We start from the raw sequence: 16,879 nt of genomic DNA, 5'->3' as shown, positions 1-16,879 counted from the left end.
ATCTGTACATCATTATCTAGCACAAAATAAATTTAGCAAAGCAAGATGAGGAAATTTTCAATAGGTAGATTGAGTAGCTACTATACCTTTGGTTGTAATGAATATGTTAAACTAATGTCAATGAAGTTTTCCTATATAGAATTGACATTAGGAATTACAGATGGTCACAAAGTAATATTACACTGAGATCAAACAAATTTGATATCTATTGATATTGACTTTTGCCACTGTCTTTAAAGAAAACATAAAATTCAGAAATTTATTTAATAAAATGTTGTGAACTATATTGTAATGATTACTTTGCGATTTCAAAGATAACTTGTAAAGATAAAGTGTAATATGTGTTTAAATGATTTTGATATCATTTTATTTCTAGTTTTGAATTTAAGCTTGATGTTTTTTAGAAGATGAAAAAAAAAATCATAACAAGCGTTTAGTTTTAGCAATACAAGGGTCGAAATATATTTACATCCACAATTACATGAAATATTCCTTTTTACAGGAATACTTCATATAATAGTAGTTCTAGGATAGTGGGATAACACAGAAGGTGAAGTTTATATTTAAAGAATTTATTAATAACAAGTAATTCACATAAAATAGCATTTTTTTTATTAAAAAAAGAAAATAACAAAATAATTATCCATTAACCAGTGGGGTACAAAGTAAACCAAGATATTAAATGTATTTCAACAAAATGAATTTAACAAATGTAGATAAATAAATATAGCATGTATAAATACGCAAATAACTACACGTAGTTAATAGAAATATACAATACATATTTCATACACTGAACACTCAAAGAAACGATGAAAATATAATTAGAAAAACAATAAAGCGGATAAGCAACATTTATAATTAAATAATGTCAGTGGTGACCAAACAGTGTATTGTAGCAAATCAATTTAGTAAATATGCTTATGTGAATGTATATACATATATAGTATTTTTATTTTAAATATTTTGACTCATAAACCAAAGTACTTAAAACATAGATTTCTTACTACAAAGTAATGTCACTCTTATTACAAAAATACTTCACGTTTCAACATAGTGAATCATCAACCAAATATTATGAAAGCATATTCTGCAAAATTTTAAACTTAGTGTACACTTCATAAAAAAAAATTCCATAAGCTAGACAAGAAAAATAAGTTGGTTATAACAAGAAAGAGATAACCTTAAAAAAAACAGTAATAAAAATATTTTTATCAAGAATATTCAAAAAATGATTTGGTGAATAGATTAAAATTTTTTACTAATAGTTCAATATATTGCTTAATATTAATACCATTACAAAATATAGATTGCATGATTATTTTGTTATTATTATTTACACACGCACAAAGAGAAGAGGGATGATGAAAAATTGGGTAAAAAAGTTTATATATTGCATGAAAAAGTTTATATATTGCAAAAAAGTTTATATATATTTTAAAAATTGACACTTACAAGATGAACTACTAGTAAAGATGTGTAATCTTTACATGTTCTTTTGATACAATTTCTCAACAATACAGCTCACAATACTTACTATTGTTTGTTTTATGGTTCACATTCAAAATTTTTTCAGGCTTTTTATGCTTCTAAACTCTAAATTAATTGTGGATATATTCAGCAATATTTTATGCTCATCTTAGTCGTTTTTATCATTATCATTGGGAGCAGGGATTAAATCAGATATTGAAAATATTCCAAAGTAATATTATGTGTGCTGCAGCTGATATACGCACCATCCATTTCGGAAGATTTTCAGACGTGCAATATTATTCCGAAGGGTCAATGTCTCCCCTGGCACCCGAGAGGCAATCAACAATACGAAGCTTTATTAAACTTATTTGACTCGACATTGTTCATCGCTGTGAAAATCAAATTCAGAGTTTCCAGAAATTTATTTTTGCTTCAAAAGCATCTTACACCCCCAGGTCATCGGAATCAAGAAAAAGAAATGATTACCTAACCATTTGTTTAGTGTAACATTCTTAAAATGATTGGATGATTACAAGACTCAAAGATTAAAGTTTGCTAGAATAAATTCCATTCGCAAATTTTATAATTTAAGTTCCCATACTTTCTTTCTCCTCTCATAGACAAAAGGACAATAAGATAGAATAGAAAGAATGTGAGAAAAGCTACAAAAAGCTAATAAACAAGTCTCCCTTTCTTTAGAAAAGAAAACAGTTTTGTGAGAGTTTTGTAGAGAAAAAATTATTTTGATCTATTAAAAAAAAAGGAAAAAAAAATTTGAAAAAAAAAATTTCTGAGCAAGATCCAAAATTACAAAAAATGAAGATTGCAAGGAATGAAAGTTGTAATTTACCTGATAATTTTTAAATAAAGAGGAAATTAAAATGCAAAGACATATATTGTTGTAGCTGCCTAAAGTAGATGCTAAAGTACAGTATTCTCGAGAACATTTGTGGCACAAAATATTATATCACTGGTCTTCTAAAAAATTTCGTTTTAAAAATATTAAAAAAATATCAAACCATAAAAACAATAAAAGTAATGCACAAAACACATAAAAATATTTAACATGACAAACATATATGCATAAAAAATTGGATACATTTTATTAAACTTAAGCAATAACAATTGAAGACTCTAGCATAAAAAATGACAACCCACATTTTAGTAAAATTTCACTTTCCTATGGCAAATGATTATATCAAACAAGAATTTTCAATTTGCTTAAGTAGTACAAGTCTTTGTTAAAAGTCGGCGACACAACTTAGGTTTACTTTCATTAAAAGCAACACATCCTTGCAAAAATATGAAAATATAGAAACTACAAAAATCTCAGTTAGTACTTTTTACCTCCCACTCTTTAATTTAGAATATTAATAAATAAAATAGATAAATCTTAATTTAAAATTGCTACACCACAAATTTGACAATAATTCAATTCACAGTAAAAATTAGATCATGAATATAACATTCTAAATATTATAAAACTAAAACTCCTATAAAAATGAAAAATATACATTGCAGTAAATTTTTTAATAACTGTAATGGAAAAAAAGAGGAATAGTTTTCAAAATATCACATACTATAAGTTTTTTTGTGAAAACTTTCAGAGTTTTAAGAAACTTTAAGTAACAACTCCTTATGAAAATAAACAATATTTCAAAATGTATCTTGAAGAAACAAGACATTTTAGTGCACTAAAATTCACCAACAATATCCATACTTTTAGCAGACATTACACTCATACAATTTTTTTTTAAAGCATAGGAAACATTAGTTTTGTTTTACAATTTTTTTCCCTTAAAGTATTTTATTTTTCAATATAATTCAATGAATGAAAAAAATAAAAAATGCATAAAAAAAAAACTTTTAATACATGTGTTGAGCTATTGTCTATCAAAATTAAACTCTAAGGTCAGTTGTAATCAAAAATTTGCCGTCTTATAATTATCAAATATGGCACTAAGGTTAAAAAATTTTCTACCAACAAACTTTTGGGAAAAAAAAAAAATTATTAAACAAACTATTAGTTTCAAAATCACTCGTAAAAAATTTATGATTTGGAAAAATTATTGCTTGGTTGAAAATACAATTATTGCACAATTTTTAGATTTTCCTTTAAAAAACAAATTTTTCGGACAAAAATATGTTTTTAAAATAAGTAATAACATTATAAAAATATATTATCACATAAAGTTTCATAATTACGAATCAAAACAAGGCCACATAGGTGCAATATCAACATCAAAAACAGTTTCATCTGTTGCTTGATCACTTTGAATACATTCGTTTACCTCTGAGGACACATGTTTGTGGATTATCAGCAAAGACTCCAAGAAAAAGCCGAAACCTGTAAAAGTTGATCAAAATAAGTAAGATGAGAAAATCAGCAAACAGTCTATTAATTTGAAAATAAAAAGTAAATACAGCGAAACCTCGGTTAAGTGGACATTCTTGAGACCGAAAAAATTTTCCGTTTACGGGAAGGGCACCCTAATAACGAAGTTTAACACCATGAATTTTTTAAGAATATTTTAAAGGATATAGAAATAGTTAAATAATCTACATTAACTATCTACAACGATATTTATTTAAACTTTAAAAAATATTTTTTTCTATACAAAAAATAGTATATGAAAAAGTTTGATATAAATACATAATTCTAGATATCGCTACAGATAAATGAATATAATTTTCCTTTTAGCAGAGATATTCGCGTTGGTCATATGATACCAAATATGAGCTCAGTCGGTTTTAACCCGCTAACCCCTACCTTTAATTAGGTACAAAATGTGGTTAATACCTACCTGAAAATAAACCTCCCAAGATGTACAGGAAAAAAAAGCAATGCATGGGTGCCCTGTGTCAGAATTCTTTCGAGCTATCAGCGACAAAATTCTAGCTCTAATACCTTTAATGCAAGATACTTTTAATGATAAGATACTTTTAATGCAAGATACTTTTAATGATAACAAACATATACGCTTCTAATTTAAAATAACAAAAGCGCTGTGTTAACAACAAAACAAAACATAATAAAAATCACTATTTATTTATTTCTTCTCAACTAGTAAATAATCATCACAATAAAAAATAACAATAATGAAATCTGTTGCCGAAAAAAAGATCGACGACGAAATCCCCCGAATCTGACTCCTCAAAAAGGGATTACTTAAATGCGTGTTTCGTTTCGAGGTTAGGTTGTTGTAATAAATAATATCGTATAAAAATATTGGATTTAAAAACTATGGAGAAAGCAATAATTGCCGAAAATTCAATAGAATCATTGCCTTAATAAGTAAAATTCTTTACTTTTTAAAAGAAATTTTTTCTGCAAGAACTCTACAATGTTCTGCGACAATGTCGCCGCGATTCTGCCACGGAGCATGGGGACCTTTGAAGTCAATTATCCACAATTGATCATCTATCAAGTGTCTGAATAAATGTTTCATTTATATGAACAACCCAAAGATTATACTTCTGTTCTCTTTTTTCACCCCAGCTGTGTTAAATACAGTCTCCAAATTGATAAGAAAATGAGAGAAATTTTTAGTGGGGAAGTAGCATTTAAAGCATTAAAGATTTCACTTCAAATTGAGGGGTCTTATAACCTTTGTTGTCCAGATGGAAACATCAAAGGATGCCACTGTCCGAATTATTTCACAAGAGCAGTATCATTCTCTCTGCTTTCTTTGCAAAGATAAGGCAAGGTGAGAGAAGGAAGATTGATTCTTTAGTAGTGAAATAGCTTAACAATATTTTTAGTTATGGATAAGGCAAAAAATTAACAGGCTTTAAAAATGGTGAAAAGCTGCATTTTTCTTGCAATGTAATATTATTGTTTCTTTTCTCTTGAAATTTAGAAAAAGTAGTGTTCGGTTTGAAGAGATAGAAAATAACGCTTCAGAACATAAATGACTGTTCGCGTCCGGTTATGGGAGTGTCCGCTTTGCGGAGAATGTGCATAATAGTTTATTCATAGAAGATTCACGGGGATTTGAAAATATGCCGCATTGAGAGGTGTCTGTTTTGCGAGAGTGTCCATAACAGGAGGTTTCACTGTAAATAAAAAAAAAGTCTATGCTTGAAAAATTTGGCTATAATTTCATACGGTGTTCTCAGAAGTTAAAAATAAAAAAATTACAGTAACTAAAAGGAAATTTTTCAAAATACACTAATAATTCTCACTCAAAAAATCAAAGGTAAGCACGATAATTGAATACTCATAATAATAATAAATATAATATATACAAAAATAATAAATATATTATTATAAATACATCTGTTATAAAATTCATGCAATAATTCATTTTCATGGTATTTTATTTAAAAAAAATTTAAATTTTTAACTGATCCATAAAAAAATATACTAATTAATAGGTTATGTATGAAACAACTTATCAGATAATAGGGGTTTGGCTTATTCACATACACTCTTTATTTTTTTTTTTTTAATAACTGTTTTGCATAAATATGGCCGAATTTCATTGAGACATTTCATTTCAAAGCATGAGTGGGGGGCTTGTGGACGTAACTTTTAAAAAAAAAACTTTAACAGTGTTAAATTGAACAAACACAAAACAAAAAAGATAACGTTTTTCTCTTTCAAGTAGTGCTCCACTTTTAATATCTTAATTAGCTTTCAAATGTTTTCTTTTTTTTCATTTGCACAAATGGCAAATGTTTTAGCATATCACAAAATTCAAATCTTGAATGAATTTTTAAGCATCCTTTATAATTAAAAAAATATTTTAAAATTATAGTTGAACAAAAATTTTTCGGGCTTGATAACCTCCATCAAAATAGAAAAATTATTGTTACTAAAACTAAACATCTTCATTTAAAATAATTGTACTTACATTTGATCAAGATTGCCATGATCATTTAGACAATCTCTGTTTGGACGAGCAGGAGCCCTGGATAGTTCCTGTTCGTATCTAAATTTTATAAAGAAAAATGATCCTTTAGTAGCAGTTTCAGTGTCATAAAACTATGATGCAATAAAATACTTTTTGAATCAGATTAACATTTATTGCATAAGCAAGCAAATTAAGAGAATTTCACTAGTATTATATTAGTCAAACCAGATCAAAGTGGCCTTCTGTGGTTGCTTTAGACAAGTAGAAAAATAAGTAAACCATATTGAGTGAAAGTAAGTAAATTAGCATAAACCAAAGTAATCGAATATTAGAAAAAAAATGGACAATTGTATCTCAACAGTATGCCAATATTTGATTGGGATATTTGCAAAACTTACATTTCTATGCATTCATAATACATGTTTGACATTCAAAATTGTAATTCATAGCTTATTTTTTCCTCTTTTGATATCAAAGTTCAAATTAGAATAGCCACATTGAACTGACTGTATTATAAGAAATGCAGTCATGCATTTCACCCATAGATCTCAATATTATCAAAAGACCAAGTAACACCACTATTATTATCTAGAATCAAGTATACGAGCCTTACATGAAATCATATCAATAATAAATACTTACTCATCCATTTCAATTTGCAACAATGCTAATTCCAGTTTTAGATCTTTGACTTCTTGTTTTAATTTCTTTTGTTCGTCATATAACGTTTTCATTTTATCTTCATTGTTGCACTGTCTTTGTTGTAGAGGTTTATATACGTCTATCATGTTTTGCAAACTGAACTAAAGTAAAATAATTAATAGATATTTTAAATTGCTTGTAAGAAAATATAAAGATATATATAGAATTCATAGACAAATAGTATAAAGTATATTCTCATTAAAGTTATAAGAAGAAAGATATCATTATTTAGATTAAACAACTTTAGTATTTTTAAGCAGGTTTAAGCATTTTTAAGGTGATAAAATTTTAGTGAGCTATGATAATTTCAGATCACATCCCATCAGCACTCCTTAGGAAAATAAGACAAAACATACCGATGCTTTCATAGCAGGTAGTTAATCTTTTTATTTAACAAAAAAAAAAAAAAAAACTATCTGAATTATAAATTTATCAATTATTAATCTAAATTTCTCAACAAAAAAAAAACCCTTTCTTTTTTGATAGGAAAACAAAGGTAAAAGGATATCGATCATTATTCACAGCAAAGCCTCAGCCTGTTTAAATTAAATTTAAAATATTGCAAGTGAGCGTTTCATTCTGGACACAGCTAGAAAAGTGTAATTAAGAAAATGGAAATAGCTTTTGATTCAATATTTCAAACTTCTTTTATGAACATTCTTTTTTAAAAGAATGAACTAGTGAATCCCAATAAAATCATAATGTGATATTGTCCATTTGCATAAATTAAGCGTATTTTAATAATTAATAAATCAGTCTCTTTTTAAAAAAAGTCTTCAAAAGACAGAATTTGTTTTTACAAGGTTGCTGTGTATCCTATAAATTTATAATAGTGGTAGTAAATTTATTAGATAGGAATTTAGATTTTTAAAACTTTGCTTTGTAGTTTAAGAGTTCTAATTACGAATAGATCACCTGAGAAGTTAAATCTGTTATAAACCCAGTCAATCCAATCTTGAAATGGACTTTGCTCCGCAATGGTTATGCCTGGTGTTTAAATAAATGAGAAAAAGCAGGAACAAAATTACTTGCTTAGTTGTAAAATTTTAGTTGAACATTGAAAAGGTGTATTTTTTGCAGTGTACATTTTCTAAACAAATCACTCATTTTGAGCTGTACCCATTTCTTAAACATAAATATTGAGTTGTGTTCAATTCATGAAACATGCATTTTGAGATGTATTTATCTTCTTGAACACCCACATGAAACAGTGTGAAGTTTGAATAAGTTTACCGTCATAAAATCTTGAAATTGAAGTGGACTGTATATATTGCATTCTTTGTTATAAGTATTTTGCAAAACAAATCTATTGAAACTATGTTATTAACAAGGCATTACATTAATTAAATATTTTAAATAAATTACACTTATGTAAAGAAATTTCACATAATTATATTTGCTAAAAAATGAGTTTCGAGAAACTTTATTTAGGAATAATTTTCACACATATGAAATGGTTAACGAAATAGTACACTAGACTACTATCTTCCAGTATCTGGTAAATGAGCTTGGGCTTCAAAGCAATCTAAAAGAAACTGTAACAGCTGGCGAGTGATGGCAAACAGGGACAATAGACCCCTATTATATTATAAACTTTTAATGTTTCTCATTCAATACAAAAATATGAAAAGCTTACTGACCTCACATGTTTCCTCTATCGACTTTTTTAGGTCATCAAAACTATCTTCCATGTTTTGTAGTTTTTCAGTTTGAAAAGTTATTTTTTCTTCAGATTGCCTTTTCTCATCCTTATAAGCTGCAATGACTTTTTGGGCCTCTTGATAACGCAGATGTAATGAAGTGTTTACTTTACTCAGATGTATAATTTTAGTATTCATCTAAAAAAATTAAAAATAATATTTTTATAATGCAGAAAATTAAAAATGAAATCTTATTGAATAGCTCTATTCCTTTATAATATAGCATGGCCATCATTAATTGTATCTCCAATAAAGATGATTTAAAAAGTGTAGTTGAAGACTCATTCATGATTTTGGCAAATAAATACTACAAGGGCAGATAATATAAAGTCAAAAACATAAAAATATTTTGCATTTAGTATTAATCATTTGTGAATATTACTACGGCTAGAAATGCATTTTTGTTAAGCAAAAGCTTTTTTCTAAAAATTATTCATTATCTTTTAAAGTTATAATATGTTTCATTCTTTACTCGTGAAACAGATTTCTTAAACTCATTTATTTCAGACTTTGTGTTTCTGTTTTAAAACAAATATGCTTAAGCAATGAAGAAGAAGATCCTAACATTTTTAAAAATTTTATTATCGTTAAGCATGCAAGATTTTTTTGTTTTGTTTCAAAATCATTCATCATCTTTTGAAGTAATTTCAGATCTCACCCTCTACTTGTAAAACAGATTACTTAAATTCATTTATTTAAGATTTTATGTTTCTGTTTTAAAACAAATATGTTTTAAGAGCTAAGAAGGAGATCCACACATTTTTGAAAACTATTCTAGGAGTGAAATATTAACTCATCAATAATATAATACAGTCGAACCCCGCTATAGTGAACCGTCTGCGGACTCAGTAATGTGTCCACTATAACCGATGGTTCACTATATCCAAATTTTTTGAAGAATATTTTTTGCATAAGACAGTTGAATGATTGAAAATTGGCTTTGCAATTTTGCATAAGTTATTTAAAAAATTATTAACTAATTAACAGATAATAAAGCAAAAATTGATGGAAAAAGTAATTACGTCGCTAAATATTAGTTTTATTTTCACTTTTTATGAAAAAAATTTGTGATTTTTGATTGAACACAATTTGATTTTAAATTGAGTTCATCAATTTTCTTATCTACAATGTGCAAAGAATGCAAGATTTTTACATTTTGAACAAGATTTCGAACCATCTTAACAAAGCATCTTCTACGTTTTTGCTTTCAGCTCCACGCAGTTTTTTCGATGAAACCATGTTTTTGTCGTATGCCGCAAGAATTGCACTTCGATTTTTCAAAATGTTTGAAACTGTAGATTTTGACAAGGAAAATTCCTTACACAGTGTCGATTGATTGGTTCCATCATCAATACGCTTTACAATTTTAACTTTGTCCTCTATCGAAAACGCTTTTCTCTTTAGAGAATTTGCCATTTTCACTGCTTTTGAAATAAAAATCTTGTCTCAAATAGATAATGTAAGAATATGAAGAGAGCAGCTGTAGAATGAGTTAAATTGTTCCCCTTCTTGATTGTCAAGGGGTGATTTGTAAAGAATATGGTTTGAACAGATAAGAAAATTCCAAAAATTCAGCAGGTGGCCAAGTTAACTAGTTGTAGAGCAAGCTTGGGGAAAAGAGATAAAGCGAGGCTTGTCAGGGAGGGGGGAGTATAAGATAAATGATCTGTTTGACATTTATTACAGTATAGTTAAAAGTGATAAGCATAAAGGAGAGTAATATGACACATTTTATAGGAATGCATTCATTTTCAGTCCCAACACCTACAAGTTTAAAGATGGAGGACTGAAAAAGATATTTAAAGAAATGAAATTTGAGTCCACTATAACCGAGTTTCCAAGTTCTAAGCTGTTCACTATAAGCGTTAAAAATAACATTATTTAAATAGGAATACGGACGGGACCGCTAAAAAAGTTCACTACATCCGAGTGTTCACTATATCCCAGGTTCACTATAGCGGGGTTCGACTGTAGTAAAAATTTACAGCAAAAATAATTTTTTGTTTGTTTTGCCTTTATCATAAATTAATAAGGGTATTTGTAAAATAAATGAAATACATTAATAAAATTTGCTTTTAATGGTATAAAATGCATAGCATTATTCAGGTATATAAGGATTATTTAATAATCGTTCAATATTATTCTAAACTAAAAACAGAATGTTTTCATGAAAAATTTTAAAAATTAACTAAAAGAAAAAAATTTATAACATTACTTGTTACTTAATCAAACTTCTTAACATACATTAAACAAGCATAGCTACGAACAATAATAAATCAATGAAAAATATTCTTCTTCTGATTTAAAAGCTCAGTACTACTTATATATTAAATAAAACAATCATTATATAAATGAAATAAGATAAAATCTACTCACTGAATCCAAAGTAGCTTGATCCTTCTCAAATCTGTCATCTTTCTGTTTTAAATTTGACTTCAATTTGGATATAACCTTTTCTTGATCTTTAATCACAGATTTCAAAGCATGATCTAAAAAATAAATGTGCCTATATAAACGTGTTGAGAAAATTAACTTAAAATTACTGATTTTTTTTCCTCTAATTTTTTTTCTTGCTTAGAGTTTACTCACAACAGGATTGGTTAATTTGCAATAGTAAAAAGATATTTTATTTTGAAAACAGCTATATAATACATGACTTTGAGTATATTCTAAAACTGGTTTCTCTATAACTCACTAAAATATTACTTAACATGTTTTTCAATTGTGCTCTTCATATGAGATCACACATTTTTTTAAAAGTTAAATTGTATTTTTAAAGATGAAAAATTATATAGCTTTTTTCAAATTTTTATTTACTTGAATATTATAATTTTTAGCTTGCACACAATGAATTGAAAAATAAAAATTTTACATTTTTACTTACCAACTTCAAGAGGAACATCTTTCTTTTCAGCTAATGTCTGTTTCAAAATGTTATTTTCAGTCGATAGTTTATTGATGATAGTTTTCAGATTTGAAGATTCTTGCACCCAAGAGTCTTCCAGTTCCTCAAAAGCCTATAAATATGTTTTAAAATATAACCAGTATTCAGTATGTCAGAAGCTAAGAAATGAACCAAAAGATATTTTTATGATTAATTAAAAACAATAAAGATAAAAAGTGGTGTGCAGAGGTGTGTGGGTAAGCAAACTCTGTCTTTAAATATCCTTGAAAAGGTGTATAATGATTGGATGGAATAAAATAAATATCTATTTAAAAAGAAAAAAAAAACATGTATTTATATAAATTAAATTCCTAAATTTTAAATTAATTATAAAGTTAAATTATTGTAGAATAAAAAATATTCCTAATTTTTTTTTAATTGAGAAGAAATTAAACTTTTAGTGAATAAATTTAACTTATTTGAAAATCATTTTTAATTCTTTAATTCATATTTTTAATGATATAAATGTAAAATTTACTTTAGTAATAAAATAAAATAGTATTAGATTTTAATTATTATAATGTTGTTAGTCATTGATCTGATGTCTCCTTCGGCTCAAGGCCTGGAGCCGTTGCTCCTTCTCAGCAGGCTAGCGAAAATTAGTTCCTTAATATGCATGGCTTTATGCATGGCTTCAAACTTTTTTATTTAAAAAAAAAAAAAAAAAACAGAAATCTAAGAATGTTATGAAATGTAATCATTGATTAAATATTAAATTCATCATTGTTTACATATTTACATTGATCGCGTGTTAGTATGTTTCATTTCAAGTTGGATCTTACTATTTGTATAATTAATTATCTATGCATAGTACTCATCAAGGGGAGATTTCCTTATTGGTACCAGAGCCAAAATCATTACAAATTTTGGATACTTTCTGGGTAACAACTTGCAAGAAATCGAAAAAAAAAAAAAAAAAAAACACAGAAGAGCAAATCTCTATATTAAGGATGCACAATCATTTTTGGACTGTGAGCTATAAAAACTACAAAACACAGCGCTGAGGATGCAACATTAACATAATGCAGTGTTCTCCTTAAGCTTTTCTAGAAGGGTGGCCCAGCCTTAGATCCCAATAAATGTGTCCTCTTTGTCTTTTTGTAAAAATAAGCCGCCATCCCATAAAGACACTGCCTTTTTATTTATATCAAATTTTTAAGAAAAATAAATTAGCTTTTAAAATAATAATTACACAAAAAAATTATCTGTGTTTATAGATTTGATCATTATTACTATTACAAATATTTACTTTGTTAGGATTATTTTCAACTAATTAATTCTCAATTGTTACTAATACAGACTTGGATAAATGTGATGATCATCACTGAAAATTATTATTATTTAATATGTTACTAATTGATAACTGAATTTTTTTTCTTTTTAGTTTCGTTACAATAATCGATAGCTAATTATATTTCACTACAAACAATGAACCCATTGCATAAACAAAACTTTCACATTGAAATGGTTTCATTCTGTTACTTAAAGAAAGACTGTGAACTCAGGGGTCTTTTGAGAGGTACCTATTTTGTGAAAATTAAAAATTATATTAAAGCAAAACAAAACTAGGGAAAAGTAAGAAAATATTTTCATAAATTGTTACTAAAAATAAAAATCATTTATGAGTAGTAAATTTCTATACATTTTTCTTCTCATATATTCAAAAAAAGAATTTTGCTATTGTATAATTTTCAGCTTAAAAATTGTATCCACATTTAAAAATCCATAAAAATCATTGTCCATAGCTTCAACTTGAATTTAATAAACACATGCATTTAACAGTACTAGTAATATAAGCTTTTACATTATGATAACATTCAGGACTAACTCATACGGAAAAAAATTTCATAGGGAAAAAAATGCTTCATAAAAAAATTAATATAAATTAGAATAAATTTACATTAATGCTTGAATTTTGACTTCCTGTAAAGTTTACAGAGGGAAAGCCTTATTGTTTCATTTTAAAAAACTCAGAGTAATTCACCCAAGATTTATCATTTTTTTATGGGGAAACAAAATCAAAATTTTAAGAGGCACAGAGGAGAATCTTGGAACTTGCTTTTTTAAAAGTATTTCGCGTAACTACCGTTTTTCCTAAAGTTGAATTTGAGAAAAAGTACTGTTAAAGGGGGATTTGCCCTGGACAGATCCCTGGAACTATATCAGTAACATAATGCTTCGGAACACGAATTAAAAAATTGTATGCCTTTTTTAATATATTTTTATTAAAAGTAATTCAAAGGCCAATTTAAAAAGCTTTGTGGGTTACTTTTGGCTCATGGGCTATAGGTTGTGCCCCCCTGCACCAGCTCTACACATATCTTTCATTTAGATCTTTTGATTGTTTAGGTTTCTGGCCAAGAGCCAGTCTTGGCTATATCGTACCTCCAACTAGGTAGATATTTTACAACTAGGTTCACAATTCTGTTTTGGTTTAAAACTAGATGGATGTATAAACGCCAATGTCCTTAAGGTATGAGAAAATGTTAAAGTGAGGATATCTCCAATTAGTGAAAACAATGATAGATGGAAGCTACCAAAATGGCACAGTCTCTAGTTTTTAAATTAACTACACTCAATCAAAATATGTATAACAGTTAAAGGTTCTTTACAATTTGTGCATTCTGGTTCGTTTAGAAAAAGGTGTTTATGAGTTACTCGTGTGTGGCCAATACGCAAGCGGTAATCTTTAGAAGATTAATAAAAAAAATATTTGGCATGGCGATTGTAGTTGACATGATCAGGTACCAATATGAAAATATCCCATTAATATTGTGCAAATAATTTAAATTTTTAGGTTGTACTTAATTTACTAAATTTTGTAATAACTCAAAGAATTCCTAAATCATATAGAACGAGATTTCGACCAATACTGTATTATTTAATATAAATGATTGCGTTTACTTGTTTCAAACTTAAGATTTCTTCTTCTTTCATAAGTTTGTCAGCTGACAGGTGAGTGCATTTGAGTTTTAGATCAACATATTCCTTATCTAATTGCTCGGTTCTCCTAACACTTTCTTCTAATAACTCTAACACATGTTTCACCTTATTTATGAGAAGGCTAGCTTCTTCAACACCAGTAATAGCTACTATTTTTTCAAATTCTTGAAAAATATCACAGGCATTATCATACACATCTTTTACTAATAAATTTCTATCTGAATTAGACATCTTGAATATTTCGAAGTAATATTCGTGTATTTATTTAGTCAACAAGATTTTTCATTAATGTCAAATATGTAATGAAATATATAGAATCGAGAGAAGTTTTTTGAGGGTTAATATTCCTGATTTTACAAATCAATCAAAAATGATTTGCTTTTCGATAAAACAAACAAGGAAATAATAAAAACAAACAATATCAAATCACGTAGGTGAGTTGTTCTCTTCCTGAAAATAAGTTTACGTTTCCAAAAAATGAGAAAAATAATTGAAGCTAATGAGGAAGTAAAAAAAAATTTCCTCATTTCTTGCAAATGCTAGTTTTCATAATAAAATAAATCATCAAAACATTTAAAAAAATATTTAAACAATGACGCGTCGAAAGTTTTAATGGAAAAATATGTTTTTGGCAATAGTATATCTATATTATTTACTGCATGATTATGAGCCTTAGCCAATCAAATTTAAGATTTCTGCACAATCCACGAATAAGAGTGAATATTTTCAGACACACCCTTCTTATTCTATCGATTTCTTAAATATAGTAATACGGAGAAATTTATACCGAATCCAAAACAAATTAAGTTTTATATCCGTTTAGTTTTAGACAAAAAGATTTTTTAGATATTTTTTGATTGCGTATTATTGTTTACTAGTAGGTTTTATTTTTGTATTTATTATTATTAATGAAATTAATGTCTCTAATGTAGTATTGTATTAAGTGTTTATTTATAGCTAGTATCACATTTTATCAATATGTTGAAGTATTCTAAAAAAATAATAATACTGTAAGAAATTAATCTTTTCTTTCTTTTCTAATTTATAGATAAGCATTTCAAGCCGAAAGCTCTTCAAAATCGTGCTTATAAATTAGTGAATGGCAAGTTACAGAAGCGTGGCTGGAGATGAAATTTGTAAGATATTTTTTAATTTTAATATGCAATTTTTAACCTTCATTAATGAACGAAATTACTAATTTTTTAAATGAAAAATAAATTAGACACAGTTAATGTTATAATTAATAATTTTTGTAGATAATTACCTTTTATTTACTTGTGTTTATTATAAATCAAGGAGTACAAATGAGAACAAACGCTCTTTAAAAATAAGCTTAAATTTCATACATTTGTGTTTGGAATCTATCAATAACTTATTTAGTGAAATGTTTTCAGTTATTTTTTGTGTGTGGTATGTTCTTTTTGTATGTTAATTTTTGAGTTTCTAATTGTCAGATAACAAATTTATTTAGATTTTATTAATTTTTTTGAACTCCTGACGTAAGTGAAATAAAAATGCTTTTTCAAAGTTTCTGGGTTTTGTTAACATTGTTATGCATGTGGATGATTAAAATTTCCTTATTTCAGAAATAATAATTTTTTTATGCCGCATATTTTTTTTCACTATAACAATTCAAGTAATTGTATTGGTTGTTGCAAAATACAATTTTTTTTTCATTCTCTTTATAAAAATTATAATGGGTCTGTTCCATGACACAGATCTTTTGGAGCTGATCCAAATTTTTTCAACTTTTAAAAAATTTGATAGTTAAAGGTTTTTAATCCCTTAAAGGTTAATTTTTCAATTGATTTTATTCATAATTTTGATGTGAATCAGTATTTTAAATGTTTCTGTACGAAAATTAAACTGCAATAAATGGTTCAAATCTGTATTTTTCGGTTAGCTGGGTGACAAAATATTGTATCGTCTTTGCCAACTATTTTCTTTCTTTTTTTTTTAAGCTCATAAAAAATAAAAAAAATTAAAAAAACTTAAATTTCCTAAGGCTTGTCAGACTCAAAAGTTACCTTAAAATCTTAAAGAATAATAAAATACAATTCCTGATTTTTACAAACTTAGGAAATATTCTTACTGAGTGTGATTTGATCGTTCTACTTTAAGTACGTCAATCAAATTCTTATATTTGAGATCTATATTTATATGAATTTGTATTCTGATGAAAATGTGACAAAAATACTGTCAGTTCAGCGTTAGAAAATATTTTGTATTAAAATGAAGTTTGTTTTTAAAAAGTTTTAATT

The 16,879-nt window shown here is 26.9% G+C and overlaps 2 protein-coding genes across 6 annotated transcripts in view; one reads left to right on the top strand and one right to left on the bottom strand.

Annotated features, from left to right (window-relative positions):
- Positions 1–589: 589 nt before the first annotated feature.
- Positions 590–15,041, bottom strand: LOC107440432 (RILP-like protein 1). The gene is made up of 7 exons (XM_016053349.3): positions 14,580–15,041; positions 11,616–11,748; positions 11,108–11,220; positions 8,672–8,869; positions 6,972–7,132; positions 6,330–6,407; positions 590–3,820 (listed from the first exon to the last, which is right to left on the bottom strand). The coding sequence occupies exons 1-7, from the start codon at positions 14,847–14,849 to the stop codon at positions 3,742–3,744; spliced, it is 1,032 nt and encodes a 343-aa protein (XP_015908835.2). The 5' UTR covers positions 14,850–15,041; the 3' UTR covers positions 590–3,741.
- A 249-nt stretch (positions 15,042–15,290) lies between these two features.
- The window catches only part of LOC107440438 (WD repeat and SOCS box-containing protein 1), a 29,358-nt gene continuing 27,769 nt past the window's right edge, over positions 15,291–16,879 (top strand). For 3 of the 5 annotated variants that reach the window (XM_071182110.1, XM_071182111.1, XM_043052973.2), the window contains exons 1-2: positions 15,321–15,495; positions 15,667–15,754. In XM_071182110.1, the coding sequence (XP_071038211.1) occupies positions 15,718–15,754 (37 nt within the window). In that variant the 5' untranslated portion in view covers positions 15,321–15,495; positions 15,667–15,717. Of the gene's footprint in view, positions 15,496–15,666; positions 15,755–16,879 lie in introns of all 5 variants that reach the window. The other 2 variants (XM_043052974.2, XM_043052972.2) reach the window with 2 other exon arrangements.

Source organism: Parasteatoda tepidariorum, chromosome 6, assembly GCF_043381705.1.
Source record: "Parasteatoda tepidariorum isolate YZ-2023 chromosome 6, CAS_Ptep_4.0, whole genome shotgun sequence".
Classification (NCBI taxonomy): Eukaryota; Metazoa; Arthropoda; class Arachnida; order Araneae; family Theridiidae; genus Parasteatoda; species Parasteatoda tepidariorum.
The sequence above is the reverse complement of the archived record's forward strand: the minus strand, read 5'-3'. Positions and strand labels throughout refer to the sequence as shown.